At 33.7% G+C, this 20,481-nt stretch overlaps 1 protein-coding gene across 4 annotated transcripts in view; it reads left to right on the top strand.

Moving 5' to 3' along the window:
* The window catches only part of GPHN (gephyrin), a 352,857-nt gene that overhangs the window by 147,078 nt on the left and 185,298 nt on the right, over positions 1–20,481 (top strand). For all 4 annotated transcript variants that reach the window (XM_004584467.3, XM_058655546.1, XM_058655544.1 and 1 more), the window contains one exon: positions 17,011–17,105. In XM_004584467.3, the coding sequence (XP_004584524.1) occupies positions 17,011–17,105 (95 nt within the window). The remainder of the gene's footprint in view (positions 1–17,010; positions 17,106–20,481) is intronic.

Genomic DNA, 20,481 nt, shown 5'->3' with positions numbered 1-20,481 from the left:
AACATAAGAAAGAGAGAAAAAAAGTTTATAGGATTTTCAAGAACCTAAGGAAATGTAAAGCAGGATACGTGTGAGCACATGCACACGTCCAAGCATGGAAGTGAAGTGTCCCCTGTGCATTAACCCACCGCATCGTTGTTTCAGTGTGGACAATGCTGAATATCTTATTGAATGTTATCTTGTTATTATATAAAAGGGGAAACTTAAAAGGAGAGTGACCAATTTTGGGAGTATGGGTAAAAAGTATGAGAAAAGTTTTTTTCAAGTTTCTTTTTAATAACAGTAATAAAATTTGTCAGTTTGAATTAAAAAAAAAATAAAGATTGCTCTAGAAAAGTCAACAAAAATGCTTTAGAAGGTTTTGTTTTAAAAAAAGGCATAACGTGTAGCGATTTGCCATTTTAACCATCTTAAGAATTCAGTGGTATTAATACTAACTCTCATTACTGTTTCTAGAACTTTTTCATCATTCCAAATAGAAAATCTGTACTCATTGCATGGAATTTTCCCTTTATTCTCTCCCTCAGCCCTGTTAAATTCTAACAGGTCTGAGTGTATGAATTTGCATATGCTAGATGACTCATGCACAGGTACTTTGGAAAATTCATGGGGAAATGCAATTAAAAAGGCTTGTTTGGGTCCAAAACACTTTTAATTGATGGGAAATTTTTACATCATCCACATTTTCCGTGAACTTTTTTAAGGATTGTTTTAAAAAAGGGATAGTCATGCAGCTTTTGGCCTTCTGTACGTTATTCACCCAGCAGTGTTTTCAGGTTTTGTCCAACATATATCACAGTTTTATTCTTGTTTAAGATTAGTAATCCATTATGTTTGTTGACCACAATTTATGTACTACTTCATTTGTTGGTGAACATTAGGGTTGTTTCCACATTTTTACCATTATCAGTAATACTGCTGTAAACATTCGTTCAAGCTTTATTTCAGTTCTCTTGATTAGTATAACAAGAAGTGAATTTGGTATCCCTTAATACTTTTGTCTATTTTAGAGAAATTTAAATTGATAATAGACAGATAAGAGAAACTACTAATTAATATGCCAAAATGGACAAGTTCAAAATACTATATTATGAGCAAAAGAAATTATAAAATTTTAGAAAGGCTCTAGAAACACATTCTAAGAATCAGAAGACCCTAAATTCAAAAGAGTGAAAGGAAAATTGAGGTTAAAATAACAAACAAAAAAGGTTTAAATATTTTTAAAGACCAATTTTAGGACAGATTCATAGCATGTCTTTGAAATGAAATAATGTAGGCTTATAAAAAAAGAAGCTAGGCATTTGAAAGGCACTATTTAAGTGATGATGACTGAGATGAGGAAACCAGGTCACATTTAGAAGAACCAATGCTAACCAGATTTCCTTTCACTTAAATAATCTTCATCCTGGATTTCCAGACTTCTAGTTATAGAGACTGTTCTGAAAAGACTCCTGGACCTAAAACTACAGTTTCAGACTCAGCACTTACAGGACTGTGGTTCAGGTGATATACACATGCAGTTACCGGTGTGACTGTTAAGTAAACATGTCAATTAAGTTGAATCTGTACCATAGTGTTCTACACGATAAAAAAAAAAGTTACAGAGGAAACTGACTTTGTCTCCAAAAAGTTTAAAACTTGAGTAGTTAATAATGGCTCTGAAAATACTTAAGTGTTGCATATGAGGAAATACATTCAGCTCTTCTAAGCATCATTCATTGAAAATTAAAATGTACTGTGTCATAAAATGAAATGAAATTTAAAAAAAAGAGGAAAACATTAGCAAAGACATCTGGAAAAAAAAGAATGCAGGATTGTTTTATAAATCCCAAACAAAAATGATTTTTAAATAATCCCCTGAAGGACAGAAATTGGAATCTATGTGACTAACATAAAAGTCCTCCTGTTGCCAAATACATGGAAATATGCGGAAAATCCTACTTTGTGGCAAGTTGTAGGATATGGAAGCTGTGGAGATGAGCAAAAATTCATGCACCTGGTGGCATAAAAGCATTGTATGTGAAGGCCTCTGGAAATATGTGGTGAATTTATGACCTGAATTTGGGACTGAAAATGTGTTTTTCAACTTACTTATTTGGAATACCAGTTACCACTTTATGACAGCAGCAGTAGATTATAGACGATAAACATAAAACAGATTTCTTGATAAATATCTCTCTTCCAGGAAAGTTAACAAACCAGGAATTGAATTCATAGCAACAAATATTGAATTAACAAATGACTACAAAGTAATCTCTTTGTTATCCTATTATGATTTTCATACTATACTTCACTATTAATATTGTAATCCACTATTGAAGTAGTTGAGCAGAATGCAAACAGTTATAGTGCACGTATTAACAAAAAAAATTAAAATGTCATGTATATGAAAATCTCATTCTGGCTGAGGTATACTTACAATGATTTAAAGGAAGAGTTTCTTTTATTGTGAAGCCTAGAGCATTTAATGACTGATTAGTGATTTCAGTGGTAGCTTCTGTTAAAGAGCATTACCTAAAGACAGATTTGTTAGAGAGTGGAACAGTAGAGAATGACTAAAGATAAATAGATGACAAGTGTTGTTGGAGATAATTGCAAGCACAGTGAAGGACTTTTCTAAGGTGTAACTCATATTAGTCTTAAAAAATGTTCCAGAATTTAATTTTTCCTGTCAACTAACATTCACTTGAATTCCTGGTGTTAGAAAGTTCTGTCATATTCATTACTTTTTATCATGGGCTTGATTAATCATCTGAACTAGGAATTTATTTGTCTTCTCTGTACTGAAGTCTTCCAACTTGAGTGCAGTTAGTTTTTATTAGTGCTCAGTACTTCTATGCAGTTCCTTTAAGGCTTTTCCTCGGACAAGTTTTAGAAACCTATTTTTTTTTCTGATATTCAACTGGAGTTACTTACTTTAACAACATATTTATGAGAAGACCAAAGTTCTTGTAGTAAAATAAAGCACTAAAATATAAATTCAGTTAGATTTATCTTACTTTCCTAATAAGAATAGCTTTAAAATATTTAACAATACCTGAAATGAGTACAAGCCAAAACCACTTTTTGTGTGTATCTTAGAATACATTTGAGATGTCTTATAGTGTTTAGTAGTTGTGAAGAATTGAGTATTTCCTGTTCATACTAGCATCATAAAAACGTCTTAATTTGATTCCTCAGATACGCAGGAATTAGATTTTCTTGATTTGTTCATAGCCGTGCTACAGTAGTACATATATATTTTTACTTTGCAGAGATAATAATTCCCTGACAGACATCTTTAGCACAGATCCTAAAAGAAAATACCCCTTGTTAAATTATTTTCTTTTCAATGCCTTCTGATCAAAATTAAATAGGATTGTGAGAGTAGAAAAATTCAAAATTTGCATATTTTGCCTTTTATGACAATTAGTAACTGCAGAACACTGAGGACCATCAGCACCAAGCTTCCTCAATCTGAATATCCATCTTCACCTGCATGCACCTCCTGCTTAGGGTTAGCATTGTGGGAGCACAGCAGTTTGCTTACCATAGCCATTCAATAAGAACATAAAGCATAAAGTTGCTACTTTTTTTCTTGGGAGACCAATTTTAAAGATGTAGTTGTATCTGAAAAGTATAGTCATGTGGTAAAAAGAATAAAATGAAAGTTCTCACTAAACTTATTCATAATAGGTTTTGTAATGTTTCCTTTTTTCAGATATAAAAATAAGGTAAAATTTTGCAAAGCAAATAACTTGGAAAATACAGAAAAGTAAAACAAAGCAAATAAAAAACAATAATAACAACCCAAACTTGTTACCTCGGACTAATTGGTTAAGTTCTGCAATTGTGAGCATTTCATACAAGTTTTTATCTTTTTTTTTTTTTGATCCATCATAATAGTTGTTACCATGGCACTCACCATTGTATAGTAAACTTACTAAATATGCCAGAAATTATGATAGCACTTTATATGGTATCATATTTAACCCACCAGCAAACCAGTAGTGTTAGTACCATTGTAAAATAAGGAAATCACATTTATAGATATTAAAGGAGTAAATAAAGATCATAGACCTAGCAGAAGGTTAATTCCTCGTTTTATATTGTAACCTTTCCTCCTTTGAATACTTATTCTAGAAAAAAACTGCATTTATCTATTGCTAGACTGTAGGTATGTTATGAAATAACTGAACTTCCACATTGCTAAACATTTAGAACACTTAGTTTCTGTCACATTCTCTTCATATAAAGAGCAGACACATTGTGATAATCACTTTTGAACTATTAAAAATGGAATATCATAACTTATCAAACTATCCTCTTAGAATACACGTATTCATATGTATGTGTATATATATATATTCATACTGCAAGTTTTTCACTTGCACAGCATTATTTCAACTTAGCAATTTAATAAGTTAAAAAGTTCCTGTTTGTGTTAGCATGTAGATGAGTAATCAGATTAAGTTTGGCAAATTTGTTTCTTTTATAAACTGTTTTCTTTTTGTTTACTTTCTGTGGCTCAGTACTTGTGAAAATCTGATTGTAACAATGAAGAATTCAGGGAGCTGCTTATCAGGAAATCATTTTGGTAAGGTCAGATGTACATTTTAGCAATATTGTTTTGATACATTTGAAATATAAGCCAATAACTTTTTCCCCCAGTTTCTATTAACATAATAATATTCAATTATGTTATTGCTCATACACTATAGGGCTCAATCTCATAAGCGCACCCCAAATCAAAGGCATGAAGTTCATGCAACAAATATGTCTTTTTCTAATAGTGTTAATGGGACCTTTGTGAGGGCTTTTTTCTTCTCCATAGCTAATGCTTGATAGTTAATCTTTTCTTATGGAATAGTCACTTTTAAATCTTTTACATAAAGAAATGTATTGAACCTCTATAATATGAATCAGTCGTCTACTCATGTATATATGTACACATATCCTTGGAAAATAATTTATAGTTAGAATTATAACTATACATCGTTGTTAGAGTCATTTTTAAAATTAAAAATACTAAATACATGAACAAGCATTGTGGTATGCCAGGCTTCTGCCTGCAGTGCTGGCATCCCATATGTGAACTGGTTCATGCCCTGGCTGCTCCATATCTAATCCAGCTCTCTGCTTGTGTACTGGGAGGGCAGCAAAAGATGTCCCAAGGCTTTGGATCCTGCACCCACATGAGAAAACTGAAGGAAGTGTCTGGCTCTTGTATTTGGATCAGCTCAACTCTGGCCATTGACCATTTGGAGACTGAGCTAGCAGATTGAAAACCTGTTTCTCTCTCTGTCCTTTCCTCTCTATAAATCTGCCTTGCAGAGCTTGATTTTCCCTGTATTATTCAAAAGAGGCTATTTTTGAGCTACTCTTAACATTTATACCCTTCATCTTGACAACAAGAAGGGAAATAACACTTGATTTGTGTTTGTGCTTTTTATTAGAAACTTATAGATGCATAAGTGATTCTTTTTTTATTTTATTTTAGTTTGAATTTTGTGGTACAATTATGTAGGGTCTGGGACCCCCCAGATCACCTCCCTCCCGACTGATTTTCCCCATATTATTACAATAGTATAAGTCCTGCTTTTCCATTATTGGATTATATAACTAAATGTTATATTATTTTATCTCCACAAAAAGAAGAAAGGAGAAATAAGAACTTTTTCAATGCATTCTAAGTTTATGTGATGTATAAAATTAGCATAATAGCATTACAACTGTTGTGACATTTTTAATTATTAAAAATGCTTTGTGCTGCTATAGTTTAGTCTTACAAGAAGAGTGGTAAATACCATTGCTCTCTTTTTACAAACAGAAATTTGCAAGATTAACTTTAGACAGCATCAGAACAAAAGCTATATTTGTATAATATATAAAAAATGAAAATGAGTAGATTTCTAGGTTGCAAAGGAAGACTTAAAAAGCCTGATCACAAAATAAAATATTACTAGCACTAAAATCAGTATTTCAGTGAGAAAACCTGTAGAAAGCTAGGTAGTTCATTCAAAGTATTTGATTAATAACCTCCACGTATGTATGTTTGCATATGTTTTTCTCTCACCTTAATACTAGAATTTTCTAAGGTGATGGAAATACTGAATTTACTTTTGGGAAGTATTGTACTCAAGGCAATGAAAATAGTGAATTTTCTTTCACTTGTGGGAGTACTATACAAATTTTCCTGTTTTTCAGTTGGGCCCGTTTTAACACTACTGGTGGTGTGAAATGTAACACCTTACAATAGTTAAAATCAAAATGGGGTATTTTTGCTTTTTCATCTTTCTGAAGCAATTTTTACTGCACTTCCTTTACCTCATCTATTTCCTGTTCCTCTCATTTTATCACACTGCCTATTTTAGTAAGAATGGAGTTTTGTTGAAATGAAAATTTGGTGTGATAATTACATGTTTTCAATGAAAATTGTTATATCTTGAGGCAAAAGGACAAAGATTTAGACTTTATGAAATCATTAGGCACTGAGCCATTTGCAAATAGTACTTACACTCTAGAGTAGGGTTTTGCTTATTGTATTCTCAATTAAGATTTAAATAAAGCCTAAAATTGTATGAATGTTGTGTGAATACCAAAAATGTGCACTGTTTTAAGTAAACCAAATAAATTATATAAGCAGTAATATAGTCAAAATCCAAAATATAGATTTTTTATGACAGCCATCATTTTCTGTATATAATTTATCACTAATAACCGCATTTAAGGAAAAATACCCCACAGTGGCTGAAAAAAGAGACTAGATTATTTACTAATTCACTAACCAAACAGCATCCTTTCAAATTGGATTGTTTCAACCTCATATTTCATTATTTACCAGCTTTATTGAAGTATGACATCAAAAAATAAAAATTGTTGCACTTTCGATATACCAATGTGTCTATATTAAGAAATGGTTGCCACAATCAAATTAACATATCTTGCCATGAGACTGCTTGATATGCGTTCCCTTACCAAGTTTCAGGATATGATACAGTGCTGTGAGCTGCAGGTACCATGTTGTATGTTAGATCTCCAGGACATATTCTTGTCTCTCCCTACATATCTACATAGTAACTTTTGTTGGGAGAGGATGTTTATTTTGGGTGGGTTTTCTTTTTTCTTTTCCTTTTTCTATTTTTATTTTGTTCTGTTTCGTTTTGTAAGTCAGAAAAACAGAAAGAGTTTCTGATTTCTGGTTTACTGTGAAAATGACCTCAGTGGCCAGATGTGAGCCAGGTTGAAGCCAAATCTTGGTTTCCCAAATCACTGGCAGGGCATCAAGTACTTGTATTATCCTTCCCAGGCACAATAGTAGGAAGCCAGATTGAAGTAGAGCAACTAAGACTTGAATGGATAATCTGTTGTGGCATGCAGGCATCACTAACATCAGCTTAAACAAACTTTGCAAGATAACATTGGCCTATCTACATATCAATTTTTGAGGATCAACAATGAATAATATTTTCTTTACAGATTGAAAGATATGTAGTCCACATCAGTACAACCTTTTTGATTTTTACAGAATACCACAAATCATTAAATGTATAGTATATAGGTATAAAAAATTTATAGAAATACAAATATTCTTTGTAATCTAGGGGATTGGCGATCAGAATTAGCTATATGAATATGAGAAAAATCTTACACATTTTTTATGAAAGTCTTATTAGTAAAAGTGATTTACTCAGCTAGGTCTGGCATTTTGATTTGATAATTTGATTATAAAATATGTTTAGGTAAAGGAGGGAAATAATTTGAAATACAGATGTGTAAACAGAAGGATTTTAACACAAAAACTATCACTTCTGTGTACTGAGGCTGGTTATTGAATAAGGATTGGTATCTAAATATTAGCAAAGGAGGTTAAATGGTTATTTGGATAGAGATATTGGAAAATATTTTCACCACCCATGATATGTATTATATGCAACATAGTGTTTCTCAATAAATTCCAAAATCAGTTTCTACTCCTACAATGAAATGCATTCTTTTGTTAACCTAGATAACTTTGTTGGCTTTCTTTATAGGTTATGATATAATTACAGTGATAATTATGTTTAAATGCTTTACCTGGCCCAGTGATTTGTTAAACATAAAAATTTAGATGTAATGCAAGAAAAATCAATTCAAGTCACCATCTCAGGCTCACTGCAGAATTCATGTTAATTGAATAGAATGGAATATGAAGTATACACAAGCATTAAGATTTTTATTCTTTTTTCTTGCATTCACCCTACAATTACACTGTTTCCTTTGCCCAAATCTTTTTAATATATATTATAACTTTTTGTATAATGTAAATAAATTTCACAGTACAGATTTAGGGGCATGGTGATAACTTCATACTCCTCCCTCCTGCCTGTGTTCCCCATCTATGCCCCTACTTCTTTATGTTGTTTTTGTTTTTACAACAGCATAATTTTAGTTCATTTTGAGATCACTCACAGGCTTAACAACTCTTAGGTAAAGAATTCAACAACTAGCAAGAAAAAAATAACCGCTGTTACTCATGAGTGCAGTCAAAGGCTATAGCTATAATGAGATATTATGTCAGTCCCACTCATAGGTTACTATTTTGTGTACTCTGTATTTTAGTTATCACGGATCAGAGGACACATAACATTTGTCTTTAGGGGCTGGCTTGTTTCACTAAGTATATGTTTTCCAGTTGTATTCATTTTGTTGCAAAAAACAGGATTTCAAAACAGGATTTCGTCCTTTTTATGACTAAGTAGTATTCCATAGTGTGTGTGTGTGTGTGACATTTTCTTTATACAGTCAGCCATTGATGGGTTGATTCTGTATCTTTGCTGTTGTGAATTGCACTCCAGTAAACCTGTATGCACAAATAACTATCATCTGCTCATTTTGTTTTGTTAGGGTAAATTTCCAGGAATGCAAGGCTGGCTCATATGGTAGAACTATTTTCAGATCTTATATGTTATTTATGTGTTGCAGAATTTGAGCTGAAAAACAAAATGGAGTTTCTCTTTTTTCATGTGAAACTTTTTTGTTCTTTCAGAAGATGTAAATATTAAGAGAATTAAAACCCCAAGGAAAAGATACATAGTAGATTCTACTTCCCAAGTGAAATCATGATGCGTGTATTCTTCTTTCTAACTTTATCCACTTAGTCACATGGTAGTGGTATATAGGTATGGTATGATTGGTTGACAAGTGTTTGCAAACAGTATCAAAAGTAAATATCTTTGAATGAATGTATTTAATTAGAGTAGAATCAAGATTGATTTTATGATGTTATAGCTCTTGTTTCTATTTTGCTGTTTTAAATGATAAAAGAAAGGAATGGATTTATGACTATAATGGGTGCTGTTTTCATATACATGGAAGTTTCCCATGTATGGAAACTTTATCCTTCACTTGAAGACCCAAGGGAAAGGAAATACTTTTAAAAATAGTTTCTCTATACCATATAATGCTTCCAGAAGCAACCTTGGAATTATTAGTTGGTTTCAGCCCATTTTGGAAATGTAGGATAAAAGTAATATGTTTGGTCTTCAATGCATAGGAAAATTATTGCTGACATTTAACTACCTGATTTTATCAAATTTATCTCTTCGCTAGATCTGTACTCTGTTCCAATGAAGAATTTTCACATCTAACTTTAAAAATTACTCTGAACATGTATCACCTTGATAGATTTGGAATTTAATAGTAGCCTTAGTTGATATTTCATTGATAGATTAAGTAATTGGCAGAGGCACTTTAGGAATTATTAATAAAATTGATTGAATCTACCCTCAAGTGACCAGTGGGTCAACACAAATTCTCTTAATAAAATGGTGTTTAGCAAGGACTATCAGTATGAGCACCAAGGACTACATCCCAACTGCCAAGGAGACCACGGGGAATTGGAGTGCCTTCAGAGGCCAAGAACTCTGAGGTCATCCACTCCCTCTTGGATCTACCACATGGGATGGAAGAAGTCCAAATCCTGCCTTGCAGGATCCAAGAGCATTGGAATGTCAACCAGGAGCCCTGAGAAGTCTGCAAAAATGGAAGAACAGTAAACTTCCTTCGGGAATAGGGAGGGGAGCTTTCTCTGGTTCTTGCCAGGTTCCAAATTTGGGTCCCCACCCTCTCTGGCAATGACCATCAGGATCACTCCAGAAACCCCTCAAAACAAACAAACAAAAAATCTGAAATAGATAGAGAACAACAAGGAAAGCTTAGAATCACACAGGAAACGTTCAGCGTGGATGCACTTATACCTTATTAGGTGGGACACAAAGATTAGTTACTCCTCACTAGGGTATTGAAGATTTCTCTGCACACCTCTCCTAAAACTGTTCTGCGCCTAAACTGTTGACATATGTCTTGTCTGAGTTATAGAGTTAGACTACCCGAAAAACAGCCAGGTTCAGCAAAATCATGCTTCAACGCTATAAAATGCTAAATACTAAAATGAAAATAGACACGAGACAGCTGAATAGTAATGTATAGCCATTTTAAGGTGTATAGAACCCGGTTGTATATAAACTAAAATTGAAATGTCAATGAAGTAGTCACAGGATGTGGTTCAGAACTTGCATTTTTTTTTAACGTATTGGTTACTCAATACTATGTCAATTAACTCCATAATGTTATAAATTGTTGCTGATGTTATGTAGGGGCTTTTAATTGATCGGGATGATACTCTGCCGGTTCTACCTTCAGACCAGAGATGGTCTCCCCAACAAACCGTTGAACTTATCTGAACAATAAGATGCTGGACTTTAAGCTTGGTAAATGCTTGCAATGAAAGAATCTCAACTGAATTTGAACTGTGGTAATGCAACAAAGTGGAGGAATCCACCATGGGGGGAGGGTTTGGGGAGGAGTGGGGGAATCCCAGTGCCTATAAAACTGTGTCACATAATGCAATGCAATCAATAAAAAGAAAAAAATGGTGTTTAAAAATACTATATTCGTACAAAATGATTTTTCACAACTATTTCCCAAGCATATAGATGATATCTGCACATAGAAATTTAGCTGTTTGTATGTCAGTGTTCGTTAACAATAACTTTTTTATGGATAGTTTTCATTGGAGTTAAAAATGGTCCTGAAATTCATCAAGATCCCTAGCTATAGAATCATTAGGACACTAGTTTTGTAATTTGGCAACCTTTGAAGAATCTCTGAGTTTATTATTATCTTCAAAGTGACAGTGATTAAAGCAAAAGGTCACAATTATGTAATCTTTCATAGACAGTTGAAACTTACATAGTTACAAGTATTAGAAGTTAAATATACTTCGAGAGAATTGCTAAATTTAACTTAGACTCTCATTATTTTTTACCTGAATAGTTGAAAAAGCTGATAAATGAAGTAGAAATTAAAGTATTTATCCTGTCTTATGGAGAAAAAAGAGAATATGGTGACAAAAATAATGTGTAAGGAAGTAGGAAGCTATTTTATCTTGGTTACAAAATGTCTTCAAACTTTCTTTTGGAATTGGTAATGAATAGTCTATCTTTAATGAATACTTTTTATCTATTCATTAATAGATATAAGTAACATATGTATTGAAAGTGATAAAGCTACATTCTTAAAACTGTTCTTCTGTTTGAGTTTCTCATAGTTTATACTAGTATCTTTCTCATGGTTTATTCTAAGGTACATTTTCTTCTCTTGCTATTTGCCTTCTAGATGTACCTCTCCACTTTTGACTAGTGTGTGTTTTCATTCACCTCTTACTATCTTGTTCATCTTCCAGTTATCATCTGATTTACTTGCTGGTAAATTTGGACACCGTTTTTTGTTATTCTGCTTACTGTTGTGTCCTTGTGAATTCTTGTACATTTGGACGTTTTCTCTCTATCTCTATTTTTTGAGTGTTTGTCAGCAACTGTTTCTTTGTTTTCTGGATTTTCATGTTTTCTAACTGACATAGAATCTGCTGTTGGGAGTTGAGCTCTAGTACACATGGATGTTTCCAATCGAATTGGAAAGTGGAAGCATTAGAAAATATTAATAGGTATTGATGGTCAGTTAACACTAGATGGCTTACTTACATCAATTAGTTCTCCTACCCTTTTTATGTGTTTATCAAAGCTCGGAGAGGCCAAGTGTTTTCTTTTAATTCACTGAGCAGCTAAGTAAAGCTAGGTTTGAAACCTAGACTAGGTCATTTAGACTTTTATTCAGAGAATGTTTATTGCGCATGTGTTAAGGTTTAGCACTGTGGAAGACATTGCAAAGCCTATTCTTCTGGCCAGTAACTGTGGTTGAATTCCAGCTTCATACATCATGATCTTTCTTCTAGTCCAAGCAAGTTCATAGCAAGACAGAATAAAAAGGAGAATGTATTCCATGGAATTATAAGATTATATGTGTACACTATTGAAGATTAGTTTGTATCTAATCCAGCAGCATGGCACCTTCCTTCCACTAACCAACTCAGTCACTGTATCAGCACCAATATTTTCAGTGGTATCATTACAATGTGTATTTTTCCCTTATGTTCTAAGAAACATAAGGTTTGTATCTATAAGCAAAATTCTCTAGATAACATTCAAAAAAAATAACAGTCTTCCCCAATAGTGTGTTTAGAACATAATGAAGAGCTGTGAATCAAGAAAATGTATATATATCTACTCATCCATATGTATATTCACTTATATGCTGAAAAGTATTTAACTTGACTTACTCATGTATAAGCACAACAGAATTTTTAAAAGCTAAATGTAATAGGTAGGAAGTGGAAAAAAGAATTGAAATTAGCTGTGAAGTATAAGCATACTGAAAGATAACCCCAAATTTGTCTCTATTCTCAAGGCTGCCTTGATTCACAAACATATTTTAAAACAAATTGACAGTGTAGACATGCACCACCCCTAGTTATTGGGCATAATGGGGAAATTTGCTCCCATTAGGCCTGCTAAAGAAGACCACAGTGGAAAATGGTGACCAGTGTCTTCAAATAAGTAAGAATTTCATGAGTTGTTCTGTTTGATTCAATTCAATATCACAGAAGCAAAGTCTGATGAGCTGGCTCTGTGTAAAATGAAGTGAGACATTCCTGTACACCACAGTTCAGTGCTTTGATTAAATCCAATGATGTGTTTTAGAATTACAGGAAAAAAAAAAGGCCTGTATCTTCTTTATGCATTCTTTTAAGTAATTTGATAATTAAATGGTCATATACTTAGGATTTATCTTATTCAGTACTGCAGCTTTGGTGACTAGAATATTAAGTACTTCAAAGATATCTAAAATTTTTTGTTGCTTAAATGGATAAATGTTGTTCTCTAAATGATCATATTTTAAAAGAAATACATTGTGTCAGCTGTCCATATTTTAGTCCTTCTGTGTAAACAAAGTGTGCTAGTATTCTTTGTAACACCTCATCTTTGTGTGACTCCCTGTGTTATTGTTTTCCAATGCTATAACAAGGTAACTGAGACTGTTAACATTTATGAAGTCCAAGTTTAGGTGACTCCATCTGTTCAGCACTACTGAGAAATCCCCCCCACTTTGCATCATATTTGAAGACAACCAGAAAGGAGAGAGTGACATGTAAAAAGAGATACATGTTGAGGCAGAATGCCAGAGTTATTGGGGGTCAGTCTTGCTCTTAGTATAACTACACATTCTCTTTAGGAAAACTTTCATAAGATCAATGTCTTAATTATCTTGCCTTGTTGGAAACCCTTGAAAATTCCATTGCCCTTTGTTGGTACTGTGGCATGGGGTGTGAACCAGCATCTGAAAGTGCTTGTGCTCGCAATCTCTCCCTCTCTCTCCCTCCCTCTCCCCCTCCCTCTCTCCCTCTCCCCCTCGCTATTTCCTTCCCTCTCTCTCTCTCCCTCCCTCTCTCCCCCTCCTTCTCTCCCTCCCTCTCTCCCTCCCTCTCTCTCCCTCTCCCCCTCCCCGTCCCTCTCTCACTCCATCTCTCCTCCCTCCCTCTCCCCTCCCTCTCTCTCCATCTCTCCCTCTCTTCCTCTCCCCTCCCTCTCTCTCTCTCTCCATCTCTTCCTCCCTCTCTCCCTCCCTCTCACTCTTGTCTTCTCTCTCTCCCTTTTCCTCTCTCCCCTTTTCCTCCTTCCTTTCTCCCTCGTTAGTCTCTCACCCCTCCTCATTCCCTCGCTCCTTTTTCTTCTCTCGTGGTTTAACTCTGCCTTTCACATAAATAAAATCTTGAAGTACAAAACAAATCCCACTGCCTTGTAACATTGCCAAAGGAACAAATTTCTGGCACATCAGTAGGGAAACAAACCGATCCAAACAGTACTAATCCTGAAGCTGATTAAGAGTCAACCATTGATTTTATAAATCCCCTTGTTTGATTTTTATGAATTTAAGGTTTTAAGCTGTCTTAAGAAGAATTTCTCAATGACACAGAAGCATTTCTTCTCAGGAGATCTGAAAATCATCCCAGATGGATTAATTTTGAAAAATTACATGTAAACTTTTAGTGTTAGCTCAGTATTTTGCAGCTTTAACTTCCATGGTAGTAGTTCACTCCTGAACTGAGGAATTTAAGAATTTCCGTTTCTGGGACCACCATTGTACCACAACTGATAAAACCACTGCGTTCAACCCTGGCACCCCAGATGGGCACTGTTTCATATCCTGGCTGCTCCACTTCCCTTCCAGCTCCTTTCTGATGGCCAGGGAAAGCAGCAGAAGATTGTGCCAGTACTTGGTCCTCTGCCACCCACATGGCAGACCCGTTGATGCTCCTGGATCTTACAAATAAATGTCTTCACATTATTAAAGGATTAACCCATGGCTTATATTCATTTTAAATTTTTTTAATTTTTAAATTAAAGTTATTTACCTTATTATTTTATGAAACCGTTCTGTAAGTGCTCAGATTTCTCTTACCTCCTCCCCAAGTTCCCCCTTCTCATTGGTTTCCCCTGTATCATTACAATAGTATAGTCCTTCATGAGCAGTCATAAGTCTATCATTCTGCTATTTAAGTGTATCCTGACATTGCAGGTATAGACAATGGCAGAGTGTCCAGCATCTTATTGCCAAGATATATTTTAACAGTTTGTTTGGGAAACCATCTTTGATTTGAAAGTAGAGATGCATTCTGCCTTGTGTCTTCACATCTGGATGTGATGGTCTCTATTACAGAGTTACTATTCATCCCCATAAAACAAAATCAACAACAAGAAGAAAAAAAATGTAACAACAACATTAAATTAAGTAGTATGCTACTGAATGACCAGTCTGTCACTGAAGAAATGAAAAAGTAAATCAAAAACCTTCTTGAAGCAAATGATGCTAGTGTGTACCTATGGGTCAGTGAGAAAATTAAGAAGAAAAAAACTTTTTGAATGAATGAAATTAAAAATATCAAGCCCCTGAGATGTGGTGAAAGGGCTATTGATCTTGTCTTTTGTATAAACGTTTGCAGTGTTAATTAGCATCAAATGCATACTTGATATATTGTATCTGCTACACCAAGTCCTCAACTTTTATCCAGAGTTGCCTTGTCACTTAGGAATATCACTCCACTTCTTATGTAATGTTGAAGTGTCAGCCTTTCTCTAAGTTTCCTTATGATTTTTTTTTTATTTCCTTTTGTCTTTTTCTTACTGGGATATTTTATTTCACAAGCATTATTGCAGTATTGCTCACAATTATTTTAATTTGCTTCATTTATATAAATGGAACTGGGGATTCATTAAGTCATATATTTTCCTCCCAACTTTCAGCCTATCTCAACCATTTTATTACAATATTCAGGCACACCTTATTAAATTGCAGCTTGATTTATTGCTCTTTGCAAACACTGAGTTTTTCATACATTGAAATTTTATGGCAACCTCACACTGTGGAAAACTGTTGCTGTCCCTAAATAAGCTTGTGTCTCCATGTAATTTTGGTCATTCTTGAAATAGTTCAGATTTAGTTGATCAGTCAGCAATTATCACTATCAAGTCAGACCCTCCACAAAGAAAACATTGTGACTGGTTAAAGGCTCAGATGATTGTCGCATTTTTTGGCAATCAAATATTATGCTCACTGATTTATTGTATATACAATTACACAGTTAATAAACTGTGATGTAGTGTAAGCCTAACCTTTACATGTACTGTGATACACATAGAATTCATGTTACTTGCTTTAAGGTACTTACATTATTGTGGTGGTGTAAAATTCAACTAAGACTATCTCCAAGGTTTGCTCATATAACTATTGACTCACCTTTAGACAATGATATTTTCCTGTCTTCTTTTTAATTCTTCTTTGAGAAATCAGTTAATTTGTAGTTAAGATGAAAAATGTGATACAACAATTTTCCTCTAGCTAGTCTGTTACACGGTAAAACCTGATGACTTCTTGATTTCCTTTAATCCATGTTATAAAAGCATTGAGATGGGAATAATTAGATGAGATGGGGTTTTAAGGGCACAGGCAGGTGTTTGGCCTACTAGAATTCCCGTATCTTATATCAGAATGGCCAGGTTCCTTCTAACATGCATCTTAGGATGCAGCAAGTGATGGATAAAGTAGCAGAATCCTTGCCACCCACCATGGAAGACACATGCGTGTTTCTGCCTCCTGGCTTGCGCCTGGCCCAGCCTTAGTTGTTGCAGGCACGTGGGGACTGAAGCAGCAGATGGGAAATGTGTTTCTAAGACACCCTCTTTCTCTCTGCATTTTATATAAACAAAATACTTTTTTTAGGAAAAGAGAAATGGGCAAATAAAAAGGAGAAGAGAGGAGGCCAGATTTCTTGCCATGTAAAAAATCCATTGAGCTATTATTACAGCAATCTAAGGCTTATTTTTTGCGATTTAGGATATTAGGCAAGATGAGGTTTCTCTCAGATATTTCTGATCTGTGACTTAGGCTAATATAAAATTTCTCTGGATTTTCATGGTGCTCAGGTTCTATTCAGTGATCCTAAAGAGCTAAATCTGGAAAAAAAGATAAATGTCTGGGAGCTACAAAGTATACTTTTTAGAAAACCTGATTTATAATTTTTAAAAATAACTTTACTACTCTCCCTTTATTTTTTGGCAAATTTCACTCAGTCTGCTATTTAATCTTTAATTACAGGCCACAAAAGAAGTGATAGAGCGGGAAGCGCCAGGGATGGCCCTGGCAATGCTGATGGGATCACTTAATGTTACACCTCTGGGCATGCTCTCTAGGTAAGAAAGTTACCAACATGTTGCAAAGAAAGTTAATTCCGTATCATTAATCAGTACACCGTAGTGATAAACCCTTAGACACTTAGTCACCACACTGAAATTTGCCCTTAAAAAGAAGCTTAGTGTCCTATGTAATTAAATTTTGGCCACAGTTTCAAATTCTGTTATTATGACAGGGATGAGAATATGTTTGTTAAACTTTAGTAAGTATAAAAAGTTACTAGTCTTAATCCAGAGCACAGTCCAGTTTTTTTAATTTTTGTGATTGCATTTAATCATCTAATATTCATTGCTTATATTTAAATGCTAATTTAATAAAGCTATATAATAAAGCTTATTAAAATGCCTTGTTGTTACAAATTAGAAACTTTTACTGCAATTTGTAAGCAGGTATATTAATGTGGGGTCAAAAAAGGCTTAATTCATGTTGCCAATTTCTTAACCCCTGGCAACTTGATACATTCAACTATTATTTAAATATATTAGATGATGAATATTCAAAGGTGTGCTTTGTTTGTAGATCTTCATATTCATCCTTAATCTGTTGGTCTAGTTGCTATCTTAGGAATTCTTAGATTAAAGTCCCCTAGAAGAGGCAATATAAACCATTTAGTATATAAATGATTTAAAATATTAATCAGTTAAAAATAAAGTGTCAACTTCGAATCTGTGATTTCATGACTGTTGACTAATAATGCAATCTAGAGGAAAGTAAAAATGCATAGCACCTTTAAATCTTATGGATTTCAAAATCATTCACAGCCATTATAGCCTGTGTACAGTAAATAAATAAAAGGAAATATGATATTCATGTCATTATGTGGAATATGAATTATAATGTTTTTCCTCTGTTGCTTGAACTAGCCTTCTGCCCTGTCATTGGACGTCACTTGAAGCACAGCCTCAGAGGCTGTGAATGGTTCATTCATTATGTAGTCTCTTTGCTAGCATGTTTGCCACATTGTAAAATTTGACTGCCACAGTATTGAGAATAAGTAAAGCAGCATAATAATGATTTTAAATTTAAAAGTCTGTGCTGGACCTTGAGGAGTTTGAGTTGGTTTCTTTCCTCTTGTTCTTTTTTTCAGCCCTCACTGACACTGCCCTATAATGTCATGGGTCACAATGGATACCTTTTTTTCCCCCTGTGTAATTAAGTAGTGATTTTTGAACACAAAAAATATTCTTTCTGCTGTGCATGGAATAAAATCAAGAAAGAATTAAATTTCAGCACTTGTTAATGCATCGGTAATGATATTTTAGTTCAGTGAACATTATTGTGTACTTATTGTCCCCATTTTCAGTAACAGGGATTCTTAGAAAGTGGATCTCATTATAACTAGTGCTGTTAACTTTGCAGCTCTTAAGGTAGTCTTTAAATTGAATGTAATTTTCTTGATCTCATGTAGAATATCACTTTTTGTCTTACTAGATGGGTTCTCTTAATGAATTTAATATCTTCCCTTTTTTATCCAAATTGCCAACCATTGAGCTTCTGAGTTTGTGGCAAAATAGCTAACAGGTGCTCTCTCTCAAGAATTTTGCAATTACCCTGTCACGTTTAGAATTTCAGATTGTTATTAATCCCTAAAGGCTTAGAATATTAATACCTGTACTCAATATGGTAATACCTTCTAGCTTTTCCTTCTGTTCATTATTGACATCACTGCGAATTTATTTACAAATTTTGCAACAGAAATAGTAGTCCAAGGTAGTTATAGAAAATGAATCTATGGAATATTTCTCTGAATGTTTATATTTTTGTACTTCTCAAAACCTTTTGAAAAATTATTTCAGCAACAGTCATGATTGAATGTTTCCTTCCTCTCTACTGTCTTGTATTTTGTATGCTGCTTCAGTTTAGTACATACTCCCATTACTAAATGTATCATTCCATATTATCTAACTTGTAAAAAAATCCTAAATAACAGGAGCTTTATCTTGCTGATTTTCACAGCTTTAGCTCCCTAAACAACTTTGGTCACATACGGAGTACTCAAACTTTTATTGTTTTGCCTATTCTTGATAAATCAGTGTTTCATCCTACTTCTAATAGCATTTTATTACAGGTTAAGTAATTGATCATGTTTGTACCTTACTTTCCTGTTTCTAATGCCAAAGAGCAACATTAAATAAAGTATTTTTAATTTGTTACATCCATTTCAAATTGTGTATAGATACTTGGAAGACTTAGTATCATTTAGAGTTTTTTGGTTTTGTTTTTGTTTGGGGGAGGAGGTTGGTCTTAGGTTTCTTTGTTTATTTGTTTTTGTTTACAAAGAAGTTAGGAAATATTATGAACCTGTATTGTTTGGGTTCTACTCTGGTCCACTCATTTACTAGCTATCTAAAATCATTTATGTTTTGGTTTCTCATCTATATGATGCAGATGTTAATAACACCAGATTTCTTGCATCAAATGACTTAATCCATATAAAGTGCTAATAATAAGCTTTATAATAAGTCTCACGTGTTGATCATTATTGTGTTGCATTATTATTATTTGAGAGTTGTAGCTTTAGGGCAGATATACTAATAAAATTCTTACCTTTTCTTCTTTTCCTCACCCTAATTCCTAAGGGGATTTTCAACACATTAAGGATTCTGAATTGACATCCATTTTCTTCAAGAAAAAAAAAAATTTACCCCACTATTCTGACTCCATGTTTCCAAAATAGAATTTCAGATTGCTATTATTCCTTGAAGTGTGATTTTTCTTCAATTGCTTTGAATTTAAAAGTTAAATTTTAACAAAATCTGGAAAATTACAGGCGATTGGTTTTTCAAAATTTTTTTCTGCCCCAATCTCCTCTGCTCTTGGAGAGCTTATGATATGAAATTTAAACCTTTTCATAATGTCCCACATGTTCCTTGGACTCTGCTCATATTTCCAGGGTTCTGTTTTCTATATATTTTTGAGGTTGTTTTAGTGATTTTCTTATTATCTCCAAATACAGTGACTTTGCCCACTCTTTCAAACCTTGTGCTGCCCTTGCACCTATCTAGAGAAGCTTTATTTCTAACATAGTTTTTTTTTTTTTTCAGTTTAAAAATATCCATTTGGGCTACTCTTCAAGATTTCTGTTTCTCTGCTGAGTACTTCTGCTTTTACATTTATTTCCAAAGTGTTGACCTTTTATTATTCTTCTGACAATTGCAATACCTGGACATTTGTTGATTTTTCCCCTCATAACAATTAGTATGATTTTCCTGGTTCTTTCTATGTTGAGTAATTTTTTTTTTTTTTTTGCTGTGTCCTAGACATTTGGACTATTATGTTGTAAGTAAAATGTTAGAATTCTGACAAGCACGTTCATTTAAGCAGTTAATCTGATTAGTTTCAGATGATTCTGTGTGCCTCGTTTTATGTGGGCTC

Source organism: Ochotona princeps, chromosome 26, assembly GCF_030435755.1.
Source record: "Ochotona princeps isolate mOchPri1 chromosome 26, mOchPri1.hap1, whole genome shotgun sequence".
NCBI lineage: Eukaryota > Metazoa > Chordata > Mammalia > Lagomorpha > Ochotonidae > Ochotona > Ochotona princeps.
Note: the sequence above shows the minus strand (reverse complement) of the source record. Positions and strands in the feature narration are given on the sequence as shown.